This window comes from Helicoverpa armigera, chromosome 15 (genome assembly GCF_030705265.1).
Source record: "Helicoverpa armigera isolate CAAS_96S chromosome 15, ASM3070526v1, whole genome shotgun sequence".
Taxonomy (NCBI): Eukaryota; Metazoa; Arthropoda; class Insecta; order Lepidoptera; family Noctuidae; genus Helicoverpa; species Helicoverpa armigera.
In genome coordinates, this window is record NC_087134.1 from 8,416,370 (window position 1) to 8,441,852 (window position 25,483).

The 25,483-nt window shown below is 35.4% G+C and overlaps 1 protein-coding gene across 1 annotated transcript in view; it reads right to left on the minus strand.

Annotated features, from left to right (window-relative positions):
- Nucleotides 1-25,483, minus strand: part of Trpm (Transient receptor potential cation channel, subfamily M) — a 234,964-nt gene that overhangs the window by 97,893 nt on the left and 111,588 nt on the right. The window contains 1 exon segment of the mRNA XM_064038311.1: nt 400-482. Within this exon segment, the coding sequence (XP_063894381.1) occupies nt 400-482 (83 nt within the window).

Genomic DNA, 25,483 nt, shown 5'->3' on the forward strand with positions numbered 1-25,483 from the left:
TTAGTGCGTGTTGAAGTCCGTCAAATATTGAAAAGCTAGTGTTTAATCCCAAAAATAACAGACAAATCGACTGAAGATGAAGCCATTTATTTGAGTAGCATCAAGAAATCAAGTATAAGGCTGCTCGTCTACGATTTTTTGTAGGACAAATAATCGGGCCGTTTGAAGGCCGTTTATATTAATATTTTCTGACGTGTGCATTACATTTTTCTATTTTTCTCTTCACACCCCATGATCGGACTTTTTCGTCATTTTCATTTCTTGTTGTCCCATATTCATAGTTAGATCAGTACAAACATTAACAAACAATTAAATTGCGAAGCCCCAATCAATCACGAATGATCTTGTCAAACAGTACTATTTGTTTGTTAGTTAGTTTGTTTGTGTGTATATACTCACACGTGCTCATCCTTAGCGCTGGGCACGAAGTATTTACACTCTCGCTTCTGAAACGTGCTCTCTATCCAGCTGCGGGTTGTTTTCTGAAACAAATACATGATTTGTGAGGAGGGTGATATGCATAGTTTTGATATTTTATACATATGAGATATTTTTTTCGAATGGTGAGTTTGATTTCATTTGGTTCCACTAAACGTCTTAAAAATTAAAAAAACAGCGTACCGACTTAAAAATTAACGAGTATTAAGGTTTTAGTTTTTATTCACATTTAGCAAGTGCTCTTAGGGATAGCGAGATTTTCACCGTTTTTTATCCTTTGGTGGTAATTTATTGCAATAGCCCATGCCCTAACAGCGCTTTCACATCAGCGAAAGAAAATATTTATAGGTATCCCAATTTAGACGAACGAATAATGGTAAACCTAATAAAATAACTTATGAAGAATATTTTTCCGCACCACACTTAAAGGCAAGTCCTATAACTTCAAACAAAGCTCACTCACACACGCTCAAACAAACGAAAGTATTATCAAGACAATAAAAAACACAACACATTGCTCGCCTATAAAACAGGCCCTATTTCACGCAGCCAATATGTAACGCAATGAATACTTTACAACTACGAATTGTAGCAATAGGTTACACATGCGACGCAATATATTCGGGATAATATTGTAAAGCTGAAGTTTGTTTGTTTGTATTGTTGTTGGTTTATTTGAAAAATCTTATCTCAGGAATAACTCTTCTGATTTGATAAATTCTTTCAGTGTTAGTTAGATTTATCAATTAAAACTAAATAAGGTTAGCTTTCATAAGGGTGTGATAATTAATACTAATACCCATGGGATGCAGGTTCGTGTGCTAGAGGTAGTGATTTTTTGATAAAAGAAAATTCGGTAGCCAAAATAAATTACCATTTTTAGACTATTTTGTTGGGCATGAAATAGATAGATCGATAACGAACAAAACAAACAATATAACATATATTTTTACATTATCGTTGCAGTCAACAAATAATTTCATAAATATTATATTACTCACATAATAAATATGCAATCGAGGTAAAGAACCACATCGTAGCTAACAAAAAAAAATCTTATACTCAGAAACCAGGTTTTGTAAACAAAACAAAATGCAAGCTCCCTAATTTAAAATTATATCGTGTGGTCACCAACAGCGTAGGCGCGAAAGATTGCGAAAGTAATCTTCGAAATTACCCAATTCCAGGAGTTTTCCAACAAACTGATAATGGGCTATTATGTCCGCCATTAAGATCAAATTTTATTAAAACAACTTGATAACGAGTCCATTAATAGTAAAAACGTCTGTGTCTCCAGGCCCGCCGCTAGCTGTTTGTTCGCCCGCGTGCAAAACTGATTATGCCGCCCTACGACTACATACGTTTTGTCAAGAAATATATAAGGGGGGGGGGGGCGGATCCAGGGGTCTGGACCCCCGCCCATTCATATCCATCTTACTTGTCCAACAGAAAGAAATATGTACATGCACCGCTCTGATTGCAGAAAACCCACCTACTTTTGGATAAATAACTATTGCAATACATAACATACATTACACATAACTTTTTATTTACTTGAAATGTTCAGAGTAACCTAAGCAGTCCTGGGTTAGCCCATAAGCAAACTAAGCAATTAATTAGGGCATTATTAGCAAGCAATTGCTTAGGACATAAATGCAGTGCAATCATTACCCAAGTGGCCCCTATGTATTGAAAGATTGTGATCTAGACACACGGCAGTGTGTCCGCCAAGTTCGAGCAAAAAAAGCGACACACCGGCCGTGGGTTATATTACACGAACCATTTCGGGCCAAATTCGACCCCCCTGTAACTCAAAATCTATTTTATTTACGCATATCAAATTTCTAGTATCTGTTGAGACCCCATCACTTATCTAAAATACAAAATTTCATTAATATACCTATTGTAGGTCTTGAGATATTGACGTCAGAAAATCGCTATTTTTACTATACACTCACTGACTGACTGACTGACTGACTGACTCACTCATCAAAAACCTAGACCACTTCCAATGGTCGTATTGACTTGAAATTTGGCATGGAGGTAGGTCTTTATGTCAAGGTAAAGGGAAAAATCTGAAAATGGCCAAGTGTGAGTCGGTTTCAAAATAATGAAGGTGTTTTATACCCGGTGTAAATTTATACCCCTAAGGAACTAAAACGAACTAAATTTATTTATATTTATATAATATATCTTCGAATGGTACAAAGGTTTGTATTTAGTCAAAGTAAAGTAAAAATCTGAAAACGGCCAAGTGTGAATCACTTTCGAAAATAACGAATGTGTAACTTTGATCCACGAACATAATATATGATAACATGTCATGTCAGTCAGTTGGTAAATCTAGTCCATTTAGTTAATCTAGTTCATTTCTTTGTAAGAAACATAGTGCATATTAAAAAATCTAAAAAATAGTATAAATGAGACATTTCTTTAACTAACTTCATCATAAGAAAAAAATAAAATAAACAACCTTACAAAAATAAATGAAATCCCACCCAAAACAAAAATGTGAAAGACTGCCAAGTTCGATAATATGGGAATGCTTCGCCTATAAAAGAAGTGAGATCTGAATAAGTACCAAGTTCCATACACATACCTCAGTTAAAAATAGTTACTTTTTAATGATGATTACTTGGCAAGTTTTAATAGATAATTAAATACTTGATTCATTGCGTTTAGTAGGTTTATAACAAGGTGTATGAAAACTTGCCAAGTAACATCATTAAAAAGTAACTATTTTTAACTGAGGTATAGATAGTTCAACTCAGATTTGCGCGCGGCCCTATGTGTGCGTCGGCTTGTAAATATACAACTTTCATTTGTGTGACAGTGACGTCGTCCGAGCATGACGTGTTCTTATCGCTTTTTGTTATGGGTACAGTCGTTTACGAAAATACTAGTTAGGTATTCACGGAGAAATTATTAAGGAGTCAGGTAAAAAAAAATGAAACAACATTCAAAGCTTTTTATTATTAAATATAGTTTTTCATTATTATTTTCTCATACGTCTTTTCAAATTGACATTTACAGTATCTAAGAATTAAAAACTCCTTACATATTTTCTAGCTCGGGGTACGCGGACAATAAATAAAAGTGGGGACTAAGAATGTAAAAAGAGGTATAATCTAGTATAATAATGTAAACAAAATGTGTGGGGAATTTTAAAAAAAATTATTGCTTCGCACAATGTCGACCAAAATAAGACGGAAGTAATGACACTCATAAATGAACGTTTAAGTCAAATTGATGAAGGGATGTGGGGTAATACCTACTTGTCGACATGTACAAAAGAAAAAAGAAGAATAATTGACATGGAGTCAGAATTTATAATTTCACCTTGGAGAGTAGCGAATCCGAAAATTCATCATTTGATTTTTCAAGTTATTACGTTATTTTATGTTTATTTATTTATAATGATTATGAATCGCTATCATAATCATTATAAATAAATAAACATAAAATAACGTAATAACTGTTTTTCTTTAAACACCCGTATATAACCCCTAAATAACTGTATTGTACCCGACTGTACCTCTTGTCACGCACACAAAGTCACAGAATATGTACAAGGGTTACCCACACATAAGGCCGCGCGCACGACTGAGTTGAACTTACTATATGTGTATGGAACTTGGTACTTATTCAGATCTCACTTCTTTTATAGGCGAAGCATTCCCATATTATCGAACTTGGCAGTCTTTCACATTTTTGTTTTGGGTGGGTTAACTTAAACTAACGCACTTAAATATCTATAACAATGGTTAAAGTCAGTAAAATATGTTACTTGGTGGGTTTCCCGTTGAAAAGTCAACTTATAAGACACATTTCATATGTAAGGAAGCGCGAGCGGAGCGAGCGCGAAAATTTTTTAGTCTAAGGACACAAAACAATTAATAAAAACCACTGTAAATTAACAAAGCAAAGTCAAAAAGTAAAATAAGCACAGAAGTGAAGTGCAAAAGCCGCGAGCGAAGCGAGCGCGATTTTTTCCTTAGAGTTTTCATGAAGTAAACATATAATGAAAAGCCATAATGGACATGCGCGAAAAATATTTCTTCGGAATTGAATGCCTCAACAATGAAACAAAGATAAAATGCGATAACTGACATGGAGCCGCGAGCGCAGCGAGCGCGAATTTTTTTGGGGATGCAATGGGTGAAACAATCAAAATTAATAGGAGACAAAGCCAAGGCCAAAGCTAGGGCGGCTTTTTCTGAAATTTTATTGGTTTAATTTTGCCGCCCCCTATAAAGCATTTGCTCCACGCTACGCCACTGGTTGATCTTAAATCGTTTTTAAGAATCTTTTATTTTGAAAATGTCCTTTTAACAGATGTAGGTACCTAACTGAAACCGGCAGTGTAAGTAATATTCTTAGCGCTATTGCTGTGTTCGGATATATTGAAATCAAATCATTGGTAAAAAGATATTGTATTTTTTAAATATTACGTGATAAGTCGCTCGATTTGCCGCCCCCTAGGACATGCCGCCCGCGTGCTGTGCACGCGCTGCACGCCCGCTTACGGCGGGCCTGTGTGTCTCACGTTTTGAATTATTGCTACGTAGATTTAAGAAACAATTGCATTGTTTACGTAAAGGCGAGATTCCAGTGTGACACACACACATATGTAGATAGATATTCTTTATTAGGTACAGGTTTTACATTCTGGATTTTAATCTGGTTAAAGTAGGTGACATAATGGGCGATCTTATCGCTAAGAGCGAACTCTTCCAGACAACCTTAGGATGGATTGAGACGAGAAGGAAAAGACACATACCTACTTACTTAAATGTTTTTCTTGTCTACTCGGTCCAGCAAGCAGTAAAATATTGCGAGCGAACATTTCTAAAATGTCCGCAAAATTGCATCCATTGCGCGCAAACACATCTTAGCAACGTACTCGCGCCGACGCGTACACAATTAAAAATAAATCAAAAAATAAAAATAACTTTCTTGATACATAAAAATTTTGAAGAAACCTTTTTTCCTAACAAATCACGGTCATCCTGCCCCCAATTTAGACGAAAAGTTACAAAAATAACTTTTTTACATACAATTTGGAGATTAATATCAGTACCTTCCTCACTTGTTATGAGTCTTCGTGAAAGATCGGGGTATGAATCACGCTCGCCGGGTAATTTGAACCCGCCATGACAAATGACTTGCCCATCCGAACTGATGCTTTCATATAATCACGTGCTGAACCGTTATTGATGATATGATTGATGGATTAATAAGCCTACAAGTCGATATTAATTGGCAGGGAGATAATAAGTGGGGTATTGTTTGTTTGGGAGGTCAATTTTGCAGTATAGAACTGTATATGCAGTTGTTTTTCGTAAATACCTATTATATTTTTCTGAAATATTTTCACATTTTCCACTCGTGGTTTCAGTTTCACTGACTCACACACCCAAATAAAAGGAACATAATATTCCTTCACAAATAAAATATCTATAAAACACTGAAGTATTTTTTTCAAAATATTTTCTCTCGAATTACTTTTCTTCCTAGGCAAAATATCCCTTAAAAAACCGAACAAACGAAAAAGAAGAACTACTTATCAAAAAGAAGAATAATGTATTCTTTTATAATTTCGACAACCCTATTCCCACCCTTAGAGCATATTAGCGAATATATTAACTGAACGTAAAAGAAATGATAAACTTCAGAACTCTTCACGAGGCCCCAGAGATTTAGTCAACGGAATTTATGAAATTACCACGGAGGAAGGAAATATAGCGGAGATGCCATAAAGCCATAATTCTTGTAGGACAAGGAACGAACGGCAGGCAACATCACTTACTAGAAATAACGAGGCGTTCAAATTCTTTGTTAAATCAAAACGAATATTGGTCAAAGATTATGTCCTATTAATTAGTGATTTGGTTTAAAAAAAAATGGACGGGTTCTAAAGAAACTTAAGAAATAAGCATTACCTTTGTAAATTCTTTCTTTCCTGTCATCTTTCTTTATTATGTGCGTGTACAAAAATTTTTAAATAAATAAATATATAAATAGAAACCATCTGAGTGTGCAGCTAGTAACATTCCTTGTCCTCCGAACATCCGCATTTTGGCGCGCAACATTCTTAGAAGATTTTACGTTATGACATCTCCGCTAGTCATTTTGTTCTCCATGGAAATTACACATTTGTGTCCCTCGCTTATCTTAGCGAGTCTTGTTTATATGGCACTTCAACTGTTTCTTAGTATTATGTGTGCCGAGAGAGCGACAATAATTTTTGGAGTAACAAACAAAATGTTTGCCAGTGCGAGTGACAGAGAAATATAGTTATTATCTTATGTGTAGGTTAATTAAAGCAATTTATAACTATATACTATAGTAACTAAGTTAAAGTTTAAGTTCTCTTACTGAAAATCATAAGTTTTTAAAGAAAATCTTGATTAAACTATTCCTTCATTAACTCCGTCATTTTCTTATCAATTGATTAGATTCAAGTCTATCTCGATTGCAATCGAAATGCAATGGCATGACCTAATAGCTAGTGCTTCAAAGTTCAGTTACCTGTGAAGAAAGTGTTCTAAAATGATTCTCTTTCAAACAGAATAAACAAATATGTAGTTCAAAAAAGTCACTTTCAAATTGATTTTCGAAACGGTTACAAACACACCTTACTTACACCTTTATTAGTACCTAGGTAATAGACAAGCATGTTTAAAAGACCATAAAATTCTGTTATATTAAATTCGTAAATCAGAACCGAAGCCTTTTGAATATTGTATGTAAAGGAAATCGATTTTCGCTTTGTGTAAGATATTATCCTTTATCGAGGAAGCGAATCTATGAAATGAAAGTGGTTGAGTGAAACCGGAATGGTAGACCCGCGGCTGCTTACATTAAAATTTACAACGACGCGACGTCTTGGTTTATTCCTGAGATATCGTCGGTTATTGAAAAGTAGCTATAGCTTATTCCTTTGACAGTTTTGAAATAGTGCCGGTTAGGGAATCAGGAACCAGAATATTCTTAAATGATAGCTTACTGCAGCAGTGTTTATTATATTCGAATAGTGTCCACAATCTTTTAATTCCGATCAAAAGAAGGCTCTGACAGCCGGATAAAGTAAGTACAGGTTCTTCTTATGTTAAGAATATAATAAAAAGGTCACCTGTCCATTTACAGTTAATATATCTAGTGCAACATACATACAATAGCCAAACAGCTTCCAATTTAATTAAAACAAATTGCAACAAATTTCTACGTCCATTCTACAAACGCCAGAAGTGGGAAACAGCCAGCGAAATCTGCTAATTTTATTCCAACACCCTAATATTCAGTAGCATTCGCAAATCAGCACTTAGAGTACCCGCAGACTGGAGACTAAACAGTCGGCCGACAATTGACCCCGATAGTAGGTAAAAATGTATCACTACATAGTTAAAACAAAGTCGCTTTCTATGTTCCTTTATCTCTATGTAAGCTTAAATCTTTAAAACTACTCAACGGGTTTTAATGAGTTTTTTTTTTTTATAGATAGGTTTTATATCAGCATTGCATGATGAGCTCAAACAAACTATCGGCCGACTAAAAGCTTGCAGTTTGCGGGTTTCCACCCTGAGCGACAATCTCCGGATCAATTGCGCAGTTCAAAGGATTGTAAATTGCTCTCTAAAAGCTTATTGTAGAGCCAATATTTAAAATTGACTTAGTATTGCCAGTTGTCAAAGGCAAACAGGCTGATGGCATGTTGCCAGCTCGTAAGCCTGAGTAATGGCGGCAAATAAATTGCGTGAGGTCTTATTTTCATTTTATTGAGATAGCTTGAGGAGGTGAAAGATCGCGAAGAATTGAAACATAGGTTTTAATGCAGTTCAAATAAAAAGTCAAATGAGAATGTAAAATGCAATAAAAAAATATTTAATTTAATTGTTTACGATTCTATAATTGCAAAATCTATAATATAAAAGCAAGTCGTGTAAGTTATACATTTTATAATTCAAGAATGGCTGAACCATTTAGGAAAATTAGAGGGGATATAGCTTAGACCCGGGAACAGGATATAATATAGTTTTTGTCACCATAGGGATAAAGGAATAAACTGGAAAATATATAAAAGAAAACTTGCATGAATACTACAGTTTTATCCAAATGCAACTCCATACATGATTATAGCTCTACAAAAGACAATGCATTTAGAATTTAGCCAGGAAGAGCAGTGCTTATCTCAAATGTGTGCATTTACATAAACTGAAGTTACGGTAAAGTTTCGGTGGATCGAGATTGCACCTCAATGTATGCAAAAGAGAACTGCGAAAAAGAAAATAAAAAGAAGAGACATTTTCGTTATCACTGTCTAGTTTTTTTTGTGAATTCTACTGGATACACATAACCTGTGAAGTTTAAAAAGTGGTAAAACCCTGGTACTCAGCTGCATCAGATAAGACTCCGGCTCTGAAGGAAACCGACCCCAACATAGTAAAAAATCTAGGGAGACTGATTGAAGTTTAGAAAATGGTAAACGACAGATACGGGTGTCACACCACAAACAATGCCTACAACGCCAACAAACCTGCGCTGCCCAATGTGCGAACACCCTTACATTGTACAGTGTAGGTACAGTACACAGAGAAAGGTCTATATGCCGTCACTGACAATTTTGTGTGCATGGTGAATATTTGGGGTCCAAAAAGTTCTAATTGCCATCGAGTTGTCAAGAAGAAGGAGACTGTGACGCTTTAGTAGAACTGGTTAAGGAACGCAGGTTAATCCACGGGATAGTCAAAATCGCAGTCAAATAATTTAGGCCATTACAACTATGAACTACAAACATGTAAATGACATTGATTCTAGTTGTCCATTCCAAAAGTAGCTACCAATGTGAAAGAAGGGCCAAGAAAGTTTTTTTTAAATAGTAGGTATTCAGTTAAATATGTATATAATCTTCAGTGGCCGTGGCAAGCTTTGATTTTCCTGGTAGATCGATTACATATTCATAACTCAGCAAGGTTGAAAGAACAATAATTTTACTTCCTATAATAACTTTGGACACTCTTTTTTCCAAAGCTCTGTTCCCTTTGAGAAATAAATAGTGTACGACAGGTGTAAGAAGCCTCAAAGGATTTCTTTTGTCGACACATTCCGCTTCCTTTGTGAAGATAATGTGAGCATGAATACTGGCTTTGTATTAACGTGCCATTATGTACTCAATAAGAATTCTCATACATATTGTGAAATGAACGTCGTTAATTTGATCATTTTAATATTGAATTCGCGACTCAAAACAGCCACATTATTCGGTAACTGATAGCTGTACCGTCTGGACTCACCTGCATCCCACGAAATTCTACGTATTTTTTCAGATTCTAGACTGTTTGTATGCCAAAGTTCATTTCAAGCCGTTCAGTAGTTTTGGTGTGAAAGCTCGGCTGACAGACAAATAGTAAAAAACTTACAAAAGTTTATCTAACTATCTTTCCTAAAGTCAAGCCAGCACAGGATGTCATTTTTGCCCCGTAAATTTTCAACGTCCCTGGATATTTCATCGCGGTTTTATTCATTCATTCAGTGAACTAATTACATTGAACAAACACTGTCGCGTCAACTAAACCCGTGCTTCTCAATCAGCTCAGTAAATATTCAACCTCATACAAACCTCCTTTATTTCCGACTTCACAAAGTATGCTCAAACTTCACACTAGAATATAAACTTTATTCTTGTAGACATAAGTTCTATATTTGCTTGAAGCTATCGTTCCGTCGAAGTTGTTTTAACAATTGTAAGAGAAGTACTTATGTGAGATTAATCTGTTTATTTTAAGTGAGAATTTGTTTGATGGATTTCAGTTACAGGAGCTTTTAAAAGTGGATTTTCAGTTTTGAAGAGATTTAGTGTTAAATGGCAGGCTTTACACCTTTTAATTATCTCCATAAAAAGGTATTTACAAAAGACAGACACGTATTCAAATTCAAACTTAGTAATAAATGCGAAAGTTACTTTTTTTATCTGTCTATACGGCTTTCAAGTCTCTACTGAACCGATTTAAAGAAAATTTGGGACCCCGATAGTCTAGTCTAGAGAGCAGGAACAACGACTACTTTTTATCCAGCCCCAGGAAGATTTTTTACACACAACTCGGGTGTCACCGCGATGTACAGCCAGTCACAAAATATACCCTTCAAAAATATCCTCCTGTCTACAACTCATAAATCGTAAATGACCTGAAAGCTGTCAAGATGTGCCAAGCATAACATTGGTTCCCCCGAGGGTAGCCCTTCATATTTTATTGATGAGCCAACAGAAATACAGACATAACGTTACGGAATGAAGCAATTCAATCGGTGGAAATATTGAGTTGTACTTATGAAAATTTTGTTTGTGTATGATGACATTTGCTCGATGTGTTTTTGTATGTTATTTAACTTGATGTTTGTATTTTCGAATAACGTCATTTATTGTTTCAAAAATTGATATCATCATATTGTAACAAAATTATTGGGAAAATAAGTTAAAATAACATCAGTTTTCCGTAACACTTGAAACTGTATTAATATGAAAGTCAACTTTAACTTATATTTTAATTTGATGGGAAAAAATTGGTATATATTTCAGGTGTCATTTCAGGTTCAACGCGTATATAAGATGCATATATATAGGTATATAAGGTACATATTGACAACATTCATATCCATTTTTAAGCTTGGAAAAGTTTCGTTTTCAAATTGTTTTCCCAAAACAGCATTGACCCCAATTTAATAGAATTGGGGACAGAAGGATGATCACGTCACATATTGGTAGGGTCACGTCGGTAGTTCTCGTCACAATGGCTGAAGTAAAATAAGGGACTAATTGACCATGGACGAAACCATACTGATTAATAATATTTAGTTTAGTAAACAAAATACCTAGTGGATACAAACATCTGTCGGCTAGATCCCATGGGCATGTATGAGTTGACCTAAGAAGAGATAACTTGTATACAATAGCAATTCTTGAAACTATTTTTCGATCCTTAAATGAGAAAGTAACTTTGTCTTTCTGTGCGGCTACGGTAATCGTTCTTCGGGACGTGATTACAACAATGCACAACAGCTAAAAATACATTAGACCATCATTTTCAATCCTCCGAAGTAAGTATAAATGCATAGGCTCATCATTCATTTCTGCTAACTCTTTGACGCCAGACCACCTGATCTGGCAGGATTGATCATACTTTAATTACTCTGCCAGCCAGTTCACACTGCACTAACGACGCCGAATATTCCGATCTCACTAATTAATACGAGTGCCTCAATATCTGCCTTAGATGATTTAACAATTGGAGACGCCATTGTTTTGCCTTCTCTTCTATCAAATGCGTCGGTATACCGTTATATATGTCACTAGCTGTTTTCCCGGGGTTTACTGTAGCTTTCCATCAGTGAACGAATTTTTCAAATAGTTCAGGTAGTTGTGGAGCCTTTAGGATACAAACAAACATGTATTTTCCCTCTGCTTTATATTATATTAGTGCTATTTATTATATCCATGTGTGGGTCAAGTTTACCTATGCTTGTGTTTATCAATTTTGTCGTATGCGTGCGTAACGATTTGATCGAAAATAGATTAATCAGCTCTCATCCCTCGCGCGAAAATGGGCAGATTTGAGTGATTTATACCGCTTCCGCTTGGTTTGATGCTCTAAGATAACAACCGAAGAGCGGAAATTCGGCGTCATTAAGTTAAAATTGCTGAGGTGCAATCCAGTATCCTAGGGGTGCCAAATTCCAGTGATATTCATGTCCGAGAGCCGGAATCTATTGTACGCCGCAACGGTTGCACAGAACTAAGTTTCTAATGCTTTCAAAACGCCAGAATGCGGGTAGCGGTGGAAGTTTGAAAGCTCTGGCTAAATCTATGCTAAGTATGAAAACGTGGAACCGTGAGCTTTTAGGGAAGAGCGTTAGACATTTTCTGAAAATTTACAGCCTTACTTATAAAAATCAACAAATCATCTTCTAAGTATTGTTTTAACTAATTACTACTTAAAGCCTTAAGTAGTGATTGAATTATTTTGACCTATAAACGTTGCTTAAGCATGTCTTAAGTAATGAACAGATAATGACATAAAAACATACTAATTTCTCAACACTACCGGAATGTTGGTAGCTTAAAAAAATATTTGTCATCAAAACGTTGTGTAATGGCAACAATGACATCCGTAAAATATAAAATTAAAAAGTTGAGCTGTCAATAAACCGGAAATGAAAAATCAGCTGGTAAGAATCTAGCCATTTTGCTAATTAGCGGGTTAAACAAGAGTGTGAGGCTACTTAATTTGACAACTCATTTAAGACATTGCTAAGAAAATGATTTAGTTCAGCCACGTTTATGAGTAAGATTTTTTCTTAAACACCCCTTAAGTATAACTTATTATTTAATTCACGTTTATAAGTAAGACTGTTATTGAATAAATAACTAGTTTTACGGTTTTGAGGTGTTAAGTGTTAGTAGGAAAGGTAGAAATGCACCATAGCTTTATAGTTAGTGGGAAGACTACTAGATATTAATGAATGAAGTTTTCTTATTAGCCACGAAAGAGAAAGAACATATGGAAGTGCAACTGAGCTGTGGCACTAGCATTCTTATAAAGAAATGTTCCTTCAAACCGGAAAATTACTAGCATTAGAATTTCTAAAACAATGCAATAACTTTTTTGTTTTTCAGTCTTCAACTATCTAACCCCGAAGTACATACTTATCAACATTCAATTGTTTTTCCATTGTTTTCAAGGCTTGTATCGTTCATCAGTACCTTTATTAACCGGGTCCAATTAGGTAGCACATAGAGCACCCTGTACCTTTGTATCTGGTATTCCGTTTGAATGGCCTTGTTTTTACATCCCCCTGTGGATTGTGAACGGTTGTTGACAAACAGTCATACTTCACGGTTGGTTGGATTAGATTTGTTCGATAACTTTTGAGTGGCGTGTTTCAACGATAGCTTTGAAATAGGATTTTTAAAATGTTTGAATATATTCCAGGAATATGGCTGTTGTCACAGAAACCAATCTCGCACACACTGTAGGCAAGTGTTTTACATCAAACGAATGCTTTTAAAACCATTGACATATTTGCTTTTAAGTAGAAAACCATTCACTTTATACCAAGACCCCTTAGCAGTCCATTTGCACAAAGAGGCAAAGAGGTCAAAATTGCTTTTGCAAAATTTCCGAAAACCAGCAGGATTGTGATTTGCAGTTCCAAAAATCCTCCATCATTCCGATTACCAAGAAATCCAAAGCTAGCCAAACAATGAACAGGCAACTGAGGAATTCGCTTTTTGTTTCGTACTTTTCCACAAAAGGCTGTATAGTAAGTTCAACTCAGTTGTGCGCGCGGCCTTATGTGTGGGTAACCCTTGTACATATACAGTAACTTTGTGTGCGTGACAAGAGGTACAGTCGGGTACAATACAGTTATTTAGGGGTTGTATACGGGGGTTTAAAGAAAAACAGTTATTACGTAATTTAATGTTTATTTATTTGTAATATAATGTTTATGAATCGCTATTTGAAAAATCAAATGATGAATTTTCGGATTCGCTACTCTCCAAGGAGAATTATAAATTCTGACTCCAATGTCAAAATGTCTATAGTATTCTTCTTTTTTCTTTTCTACATGTCGACAAGTATTACGCCACATCCCTTCATCAATTTGACTTAAACGTTCATTTATGAGTTTCATTATTTTGTTATTTTGGTCGACATTATGCGAAGCAATATAACTTTTTAAAATTCCCCACACATTTTGTTTACATTATTATACTAGATTATACCTCTTTTAACATTCTTAGTCCACACTTTTATTTATTGTCCACGTACCCCGAGCTAGAAAATATGTACTTAAGGAGTATTCAATTCTTAGATACTGTCAATGTCAATTTAAAAAGACGTATGAAAAAATAATGAAAAACTATATTTAATAATAAAAAGCTTTGAATGTCGTTTTATTTTTTGAAACGCTTTATCTGACTCCTTAATAATTTCTCCGCGAATAACTAGTATTTTCGTAAACGACTGTACCCATAAGAAAAAGTGATAAGAACACGTCATGCTCGGACGACGTCACTGTCACACGAATGAAAGTTGTATATTTACAAGCCGACGCACACATAGGGCCGCGCGCAAATCTGAGTTGAACTATCTATACCTATCCCACGGAGTAAGGAAAGATGAGCAGAGATGCCTGCATAATGCAGGGAGGTTAGGCGCCTTCTTCTTGGTTAAATACGTAACGTACGTGGGCAAGACCACAACGATCAGTTATGAATGACTTAACGATTTGTTCGGGTTCTTTGGGACATCTGTCAACGACTTTTGGTATTACAAAAATGGGCGGGTTCCAAAAAAGGCGAAGATAGTAACGTTCCTTGTCCCCCGCACACCCATATTTTTGCGTGCTACATTCTTAGGAGATTTTCCGTTATAGCACCTCCACTAGTTACTTTATTCTCCATAACCTATCCTCACACACACATACCTACACATACATATGTGTGTTCTATGACGTCACTTGGGGACATATAAAGACTATTGGCACGATGCTGTGATGCTCACTACTGCGCACAATGAATTGCTGTATATAGCACCCCCGGGGTTGCCAGTCGTAAATTCATATTATGAAGCCTTCTTCTCAAAGTATTATGACTTCTGGTGGGTGGTTAAGGCAATAATATGGTGGGGAAGAGTGCTGGTTTTATGGGCACTGTTAGATACGATAGTGAATGAATCTTGCTATGTAACATTTTAAATGTAGACAAAAGCTTTAGGACTGGTATTCGCAGGCCTAAAATTGGTGTATTTGATTCTAGTTGCTTCAGATTATGCCACAGAAAGGAGGTTAAATCATGTATTTGAAAACAAATGAGGAAACAAAACATACGTTCTTAGGTATAGAACTTTTATTCCTATGTAATACAATTTTAGTCCAAAAGTAATAAACGACACAATAAAACTCCAAACTTTTTGGAAGACCAACTTTTAAAGAGTCCAAACATCATTTTATAACCTCAGTACAAAGTTGTGGAGTTTAGTTAAATTACCTCTTAACAGTTCTGAAAGATTTGCTAAGTTTGTCCTGAAGTGTTAAGAAAACTTGCAGTGCCTACAGGCTTGAGGAAGTTTGGGAACCACTTGCTCGTGGTAAAAGATAATGATAAAAGCGAAAAAGTTCTACTTTTATTGTTTAAGAGTAATTTTTTATACGACTTGTTTTTTAAGGAGGTAAAATTTTTATTTGTCACATAAGGCATACATATCGACGCCTAAAACAACGATTTATTTCGAAAAGACGTCAAAATTCATAGTTAACAGTTGACCAGTTGTAATATTTATATGGTACTAGCTTCCGCCCGCGGCTTTGCCCGCGAAGAGTTCGGTTATATCGCGTTTCAAAGAGAGTTCTTCAAAGTCCTTTCTCAAGGTCAACTCTATCTCTGTACCAAATTTTGTTAAAATCAGTTCAGTGGTTTAGACGTGAAAGCGTAACAGACAGACAAACTGACAGACAGACAGACAGAGTTACCTTCGCATATTTTATATATTAGTAGGGATGTGTGTGTCATTTTCAGCGAATCTAGTTCAATCTCGGTTTTAGTGTGGAGATAAGTCGTGTTTAGCAGTTCCAACAAAGTTTGAATGTTTAGCCGTAAGCTGGCAGTTAAACTATCTGGGAACTGGGAAGTTGTAGATCAAGGGGCTTAAACTATTTATTTACTACTGTGTAAATTCGCTCTTCATATTTTAAATTGCAATTTCAATTTTTGCTAATGGATTTGCCTACGGTCAGGTGAATCATTAGTATATCAATTATTTCAGCCAGAATATCCCTTAGCAATAAATCATTTCTAATTTTCAATATTCACATACTGTACTCTGTAGGTACATTAATCGTTGTATAATATCGAATGTTAATATAAGTTTAAACATAAAAAATAACATTAATAATTTAATGTAGAATTCAAATTGACAAAGTAATAAAGTACAACGTTATAGAAAAAAATCACTTTCCACTGTTACGAAAAACGTTTTGAAAAAATCGATTAACGATTACCGTTTCCAACATGTCTCCCATGGATTACAAAACTCGAGTCAGCGTCGTCACGTGCACTCGTTATTGCAAATCAATACAATTTATCGACATTTGGTAAGCTTCTTTAATTAAGAAGAACTATTGTAGGTAAACGAAAAGTCCTTTTAAATAATCTTGACTCTTGGCACGTGTTTACAAGAGTACATTTCATAAGGACTACATAAAATAGTACATTGGGAAGTACAGTAAGTGGAGAAGGGCGGGCGTTTTGGGGGCTGTCTTTTGTAAATTTGACATTCGAAAAGTGCTCATTTTCAGCCTACTTTGAATAAATGACTTTTGATTTTGACATAATAAGTCGGTATGTGTAGATACTTTAAACACATACATTAGTACTTTCAGATACATAGGTGCTTGTCTGACCTGAAATCGAACCCATATACTCACACTTGAGAGGTTAGTGCTTTACCCACTAAGCTACCACAAGTACCGTACCTACACGTAACAAAATACACAAAACCCTAAACAGCTTCTAATTTAAGCCGGTCATCTAACTGTCACCCCTGTCCCCCGCTTCATAAACTCCCAAATTATATTGTGTGTCTTACTAAAGGGTCATTTTGAGAATATCTCTATACACCTCTATCCTCAGAGGTCCAAGCTGACCTCTATATATAATGTTAGTAAAGGGTCCGATCGTGTAAATATTTTGACAGTTTTGGATTATCGTCGTGAGTTTATGAGTACCTCTATTTTGACGGTAGGTAAGTAAGTTAATGGTGTTATTATGTAGTTATTAGTCCTTTGTCTTATTTCTGGTTATAGTGGTCAGATTATAGGGCTAGAGGTGAGATATTGTAGATGGCACTATAGGATACCAGAGGCATGTCTAAATGAAATACTTTAAGATTATGGTCACGGACCCTGAACATTGAAAAAAAAAAGGATCTTCTTATTTTTTTATAGAGGGATGTTATAAGTTTCACAGATGGATCAGCGATCATGGAGGTTGGATCACCTCACAAGTGGATGTATTTAGTTATTTTTCTTTTGGTTATAGATAATTTTATCTCGAGTGTTTTAAAGTTATATGCTGTTTTGTTACAACGGGGGCTTAATTTTAAGTATCTGTAAACTAACACTACTTTACAAACAGTAACGTTTGCAATGTAAAAATAATTCATGTTCCTTTCCTTTTCTACACAAAGTTCTATCCAAAGATACAGCAACTTATAAATTATGTATTGGGATTAGTGCAGATCCTGGATAAAGGGTGCAAAAAGGTTTTCACTCCGAAGATACTTTTTAGGGTTCCGTAACCAAAGGGTAAAACGGGACCTTATTGTTTTCGCTCCTCTGTCCGTCCGTCCGTCCGTCTGACACCAGGCTGTATCTCATAAACCGTCATAGTTAGAGAGCTGAAATTTTCACAGATGATGTATTTCTGTTGTCGCTATAACAAAAAATACTGAAAACTAGAATTAAATAAATATGTATTTTTGGGTGCTCCCATACACGTGACTTTTTTGCTCATTTTTGGTCTGGTACGGAACCATTCGTGCGCGAGTCTGACTCGCACTTCTCCGGTTTTTAGGAGTATATGGGAACGATACTACGTAAGTAGCAGTGAGATTTCAACTTTGGTACAGTGTTAAAAACCCCTACTTTATGAGCAAACGACATCTGAATTTTCAATCGACATTTTAGTATATTTTCATTCATTTTACTGCGTCTAAACTCTCTATTGAAATTCATGAAAGCGTAGAAATATGAACTCTAAAAATGTCATAAAGTTTTCAATGGTTATGGAGACTAAAATGATTCGAACTTTAACTGTCACGCAAAGTCACATAAAACGGTGTTTTTTTTATATACTTTTGAAAAATCCAATAATCACGCATTTGTAGTTACAACACTAAACGTTTTCATTTCACTATTTCAACGAAACCGTGCAGCACATAACTAATTATTCCTACATTTTATGTATTAAATGTAAGTTCTAATATCCAGACCAATTTTTACTTACCCAACATAACCTGACCACAAAAAAACGATAATCGATTAAGATCAATAAACCCACGTTGACATTTACAAAATTACCCGATGAAACTGTCACAACTTAACTAATTAAGGTAACAATATAATACGTCAACAAATCTGCCTACCCCCCAACGAGCTAAGTTCGAAAATTAACCACCCCGACACGGAAACACCGGAAATGAGGAAGCGGATCCGGAAACCTGTCGGGACGCAAAGCCTCCGCGCGTTTGTAAAGCAAAAATGTGGGTACTTGGATATGGAAATGAGATATTATATAAAACTACCAACCCACGTTCGAAAAACTGGGAATGTTTTCATTTCATTTTGCAATCCTAGTGGATTAAAAGAATAACAAAGTAACCTTTAATTTTGAAGGTAAAATTTTTAACTATCATTTTAGAAAAAAGAAACATGATCTACTTTATTTCTTACCATTCGAGTAAATTTTTACCCCAAAACCTGAGATAATCCTTTCCTACGCAAACACATTCTCATTACGAGGCATGTCTTTGACAAGAGCTCAAATAGTAATTAATACTCTACTCCAACTAATACGGCTTTAATTAGCTACAAAGTACCGCCATCTTATCTTTCAAAGGAGATCAACCGCTAGTTCCCGAGCAGGATATAATGCTACCACCGACACCACCATCCCACATTGCTACACGATAATACTACCTACTGTTTATTCGGTTAAAACAATCTTAAACCTCTTCAATTGTTAAATAGGTACAGGCTTATTGAAAGTTTAACGTTTGCCAAACATAGATGGCGCTGATTTCAGTTTTTGTTTGCGCTTAAATCGCGGTACTAAAGTTTGTACGACCAACTTTTGTATGAAAAACTATGAAACGTTTTTGTATTTGCAACTAAAGCTAAAGCTTTTGTAGCGCTTTTAAGTTGAGATTCTTTAAAGAGGGTCTTGATGTAAAAGTTGGTAGTTTAATTTATGTTTAAAAGCACATTCCTTGGTTTTATAAACGAAACATTTAATGAATTGCCAGTTAATTTGACAGCGAAGTGACACGGCGCTTTAATGTGCCATTCACACAAACAATTCCGACAAACAATTGAAAGGGAACCATTGTCCTTACTGGCATAAAAACTTTAATTTACTGTCCGGAACCTGAATTAATAATAAAAATCTAAAGTTTTTTGCCTGTTTGTTTGCGTGAAGGCGCTAATCACAGGAGCTACTGACCCGATTTGAAAAATTCTTTGAGTACCTACTTATTAGATATTCCATTTATCGAAGAAGGCTTATATGCTACTTTTTATCCGGGTTTGTGCAGAAGTTCCCAAAGGATACGGGTGAACCGCTGGCAGAAGCTAGTATCTTTATAAAATGCGAACATTTCAATTTTATCTTCAGCGTTGGGGATACATATAAATTAGTCAGCGTTTGTCCCGATGGGTTTATGCCAAAGTAGATTGTCTGTTTTAATGAATAATAACCCATTTATTTTGCAATGTCCAATTTAATTGGGTCGCTGATTTTAAATAAGTGACCTTGCAAAATAAATCTTGTTTAAAATTTTGTTCTGTTGTGTATTGCTTGAAGCCCTATTTTTCGGACAAATTAACATAATACAATACACAATTTTAGCATACAAAGTATGATGACATTTTAGTATTCTAAGGATTAATGACCGTGACTATTTCACAACTATACTAAGCTTAATAGGGCAGTAACATAGGCAGTAGCCTGTATATACTTACTGAAATACTACACTGACAAGCTTATATTTTACTACTAATGTCATAACCTTTATTTGACCAGCGACAATAATGAAACAGTAATATCAATTTGAAAAGACTGGCCGCCTCACATCCAAGCCTGCACCAAACAATTTAAAGCAACTTCGAAATTTAAACAAAACAAAAAGAACTGCATAAATATTTCTTGCCGAATAAAATCTCCTTCGTCAGCTTCTAAAACCTCCATTCCTTTATTTCAGTAGGGTTTATCTCGGGGACCGCTATCCGTCACCCTTTGGACGGAGTCAGCGGCACCCACACAATCTCTTAAAGGCTCGTTTGGCTGAAAATATGACTAATTTCAACCTAAAATTGTACGCCCTCTGAATGTTTGGCTGGTCATTTATTTCGCTTTGTATTAGGTTTTGGTATTTTAGGATATTACTATTGAATGTTCTGAGGTAAGCTCTAAAGCATAGATATTCCGTAGCTGGTTAAAAGATACAAAATGGGTACATCCATTTATTTACTCAACTATTTATGTAGGTACACAGTACAAACATACATACATTACAGAAGAAGTAATAAAATAAAATAGTACATAGTTGCTGCTTATTTCTGTACATAGAAATCTCTTCGAGCAGATCCGTCAAAGAATACATTATTTACCTACATTATTTTTGTATCAGTTGTTACGTACATAGCTCAGCCGTGTTAAGCCAGGTAAATAAACCTACCTATGTATGTATATCCTACACAGCGTGCTGTCCATTTAAAACAAGCCCAATATACCCATTCATACGTACGTAACATTGATTGAACAAACCTTTTACACGAACGCAAACGAGTTACAAATAAACAGAAATAAAACTCTTTTTATAACATTTTATTGACGGTTTCAAAAGCTTTTAAAGCAATTGGAATTTATTGCGTTCATAACTTGATGTCATAAGCTAAGGCCGACATTTTGATGGACAGTCAGTGCTACATTCGCTGTTTTGAACTCGCGGCGATTTCAAAACTGCGAATGTAACATGTTTGGACGTGTAGTCATTGTCCATAGCGGAATTCGTGTAACTGAATATAACTGTAATATAGGAACTTTGCTGATTTCATATTCCAAAAGAAATATAGGATGGATGCTACAAACACAACATACCTATATTTACTGATACTTCATAGTGATTTCATGCAGGCTACAAAATAATTAAGCCACCGCTTTTTTCATTTTAATTACTTCGAGGAACAATTTGAACGCTGAACAAAACGTTAAAATTCTGCAAACTGAAAATCCAAAATCCAATTAAACTTACTGAGCCCGATCCTGAAAGACTGACGTGGACAGTTAAACCAATTAAGAGTATTTAACAGCAAATCCTTTTTTCTAAAAAGAATAAAATTAAAAATTTAATCGAGATCACAATGGGTGTTGTGTATTGTGCCAGTTAGCAAACGTCAAAAAATTCAACCCAATTTTTATTTAAAAAAGGAACACTGCATTCACATTTTCTTTTGACCGGTATGCAAAGAAAATATGCAAAGATCGTGCAGGGAACTTTCGTATGGTAATATAGACGGGGTGAGTTAGTGGGTGGGGCGGCCCCGACTTAACGCAACAGTTAGGTGGGGTAACATCGTTTCTGTCGGGTGACGTATCGGCTTTCAGTGAATTTTGACTTGTTTGGGACAAGTTAGGCGGCTTATAGGTTTGAAGGTATTTGTAAGTGTTAGTGAGGATGGTATATTATAAACGATAGGGGTTGAATGTGATTTATAGAGGTAAAGTTGGGGGTAATCTCGGAACTTATTGCGAAAGTTATTTTATGTCATGAAGCTACCTTTTACTTGTCGATTTGTTGTTTAGTTCAGTGGTTGGAAAGCTTGAATGCTGTGCAGAGGGTCGTATTACGTCAAAATATAGATATTATTATATGCTTGTACAAAACTACATATATAACACACATTTTTATGTTATGTTTATTATGTACAATGATTTTAAGCATTTTTGCCCCACAGCGTAACTCAAACTCCATAGTCGAGCATAAAAATAATAGTAGTTTTTCCACGAGAATTGTAACATAAAACTGTCTCTGAAAATACAGCCAAAATTGTAGCAGTTTTTATCGCGAACAACTGGTATCATATTTTTTCATTCATTTAGGACTTTATGTTAGCCAGTCTAAATGATTTATTTGTAAAGTTAAGCTTTGCTGTTCATGAAACGCAGATCTTTTACAAAATGGGGACCTATTGTTGATACCTACAGTTTCCATACTAATTTGTAGGAAGAGGTCAGAAGCCTAAAAGTCTACTAACAAGTTTAGACCTTCGAATAATAGTGTTGCTGGGAAGTTTGTTCTTCACCGCTTCTTCTTTCAGCCATAACACTAGGAAGTGGTGAAAGGGGGGCGTTTTGGGGGTGCTGTCATTCTTGTAAAATGAAGTGCTAATCGTATTAGCCTATTTTAATAAATGATTTTGACTTTTGACTTTGACTTTGACTTTGACTTTGACCTTGTCTTTGGGTCGTGACTGCAACGTTGTTTGTACCTAGGGGAAAAGGTTGCCACGCCATGTGAAATTTTCAAACTTGTAATATACATCACTGTTTAACCCAGAACATGTAGGTACAGACTTAAACGGGCTATCAGTACTCTGTAGAAATAATTAGACTAAGCATTGCAAGATTTTTTTTAACTTACTGGTTAAACAAAGTAGCTTATCAAACTTCGAAATAATATAGCCTTCTGTGAATGTAGTCTTTTCGAAATTTCCCAACATTCAAAAGCAGACAAAGGTGCTTAAAGATTTATTTACCTGCGAACAAATGAAAGTCTACACAAACAAAGACTTGCAGCTTAAAATCTTAGTGGAGGCTTTACCGATAAGAAGTGTTGTTTCGCTTTATTCGCTTTAAAATTGCAACACAAAGCGGTTTAGACTGCACCTTGCGCTCAGCCGTGATGGATCAGGGGAATGTAATTTTCTTCAAAAGCTATATTATGAAGACAACTTATCAAAGCCTAACAAGTTTTGCTTTAGGAAACTGCCAAAGGTCCTTCGATTTTCTTTTATAATAAATAATATGTGCGTCATAATATCGTCATCATCAAAGCCCATTGGATTTGTTCATATGCTCACCGCGCTGGGGATGCGCATTGGAAAGTAGTGGTCGTTAGGGTTAAGCCGATATTAGTAAAACTATGGCATAGTTATAAGTTACCACATGTGATTAACAACATAAAGCGTATAAAACCTATTTTTTTACCACACATTAGGGTCTTGTATATTCCCACACAAAGGTGATGCTATCAAGCGTAAAAAATGTGGGTGATTTTATTTTTCAGTCCTATAACCCGCCCACCACTCCATTTTATGTTATCTCAACTTTTTCGTAGTTTATCGACGAAAAATTATTACCAATCTAAATTGAAGCTTTCAAAAACACTCCATTACTTCTGAAGTTGTTATTAACAATTTTTCAACTATTAGATTCAATCTACTGGACGGTTATTTATCTTCAAATATTTAGTGAGAAATCTCTCTGGAGAAATAAAAAAATATTCTCGTTGAATTTTTTAATTGGGTGCGTCATGTTTTTGACTTTATGACATAACTAATTTGGCCACATGAAGCATGTGTATCACGCAATAAGAGACACGTAACTATGACAAAAAAAAATACTTATAGGTACCTATTTCAAATGTTTTATATAATCAAAATGAATCAAAAGTCATTCATTCAAAGTGGGCTGAAAATCAGCACTTTTTGAACATCAAATTTACAAAAGACAGCCCCCAAACGCCCGCCCTTCACGACTTCCTATGTGTTTTTACTGGGAAGAAGAAGTGCAAAATAGCATAATGACTTGAATGTTAGGTAAAATATGAGAATTTACAGCACATTTTACTTTCAAGCTATAATAAACTAAATATTTTCCATAATCGGTAACCTAGGAGAGTTTCAAGAAAAGCAATCACTAACCCACCTGCACTGCAATTCAGCATAAAATACCACAATACCTGACCTTTCAATATTCAGGTGCATTTACTAAATAACAATTTGGCTTCGGTATCTGATACCCCGGGCGATCACTCGTTAGGCTGCATCAATCAGAATCATACGTCGAACGAAGACGGACGGTAGCTGCAAGATTAATTAATAGTTTCCTATATTTCGAAAATAGTTTGTTAAATTTTCTCTTGCCTCGGCGACTCGTGAAAAATGCTTATTGCATTATTGAGAGTAGTGGTGTATGACGGCTTAGGTCTCTCTGTTTGTGATTGGCGCTTTTTTTCTAGCCATTTCACCCCTGAAAAATTCCTACTGGATCTAAAAATATGTTTAAAATAGAAAGATATTTATTGAAAATGCCTTAGGTTCAAATAGTTTTTTTTTAAACTTAGTTAATATTATACAATGCCAAAGTTTTACTACCAAGGAAGCCGCAGGGGTTTCCTTTTACGACTTGCAAGGCTCATAATTTTAAGCCGTACTTAATATTAATACAGAACATATTAGGTAACATCTTGGAAGGAATTTCAGTACTACAGACTAATAACGCCCACACAGACAGACGAAGTTTCTAGAACTTCTCTGTATCCATAATCTAACTATCGCAATTAATTCCAGGGTGGAACGAGCCAGTATTTCACACGTTACGGGTGTTACGGGCCAGTGGGTACGCGGCTTGGAAGAAAAATGAATAGCAGAGATGCCATAACGAAAAACCTCCTAAGAAAGTCATCTTTTTTTCCTGCCCTGTTCCCAAAACTTTTGGGGTCATACTAACATTAATTTCTTTGTTATTCTTGTAATCTTTTAGTAAGAAAATATCGCGCCAAAATATACGTATACTGGCGACGAGGAACGCCGCACTGTCTCCGCCCTTTCCGACCCGACCATTCTTTGTAATACCAAAAATCTTTGACAGATGTCTCAAAGAACCCAAACGCTTCGTTAGTTCTCATAATCTCTCATACCTGATCGTTTTGTTCATGCCGCACGGCGGGCATTTGACCTATAAGAAAACGCCTGGCCTACCTGCATTATGGCATCTCTGCTCATCTTTCCTTACTCCGTGGCACGTGGCTTTATGTTCCCATTTCACGACTCCATTCATCACTTCAATTCATTGCATCCAGACCCGATAACGCTTTGTCCAAGTTTTACCTTTTATTTGCAAAAAGCCCTTTTTTAATTAACAATTTATTAAATCTTGTTTTTCATTATAATTTTCCATTGTTTTTCTCGTATTATCTCCCTTTTTGAG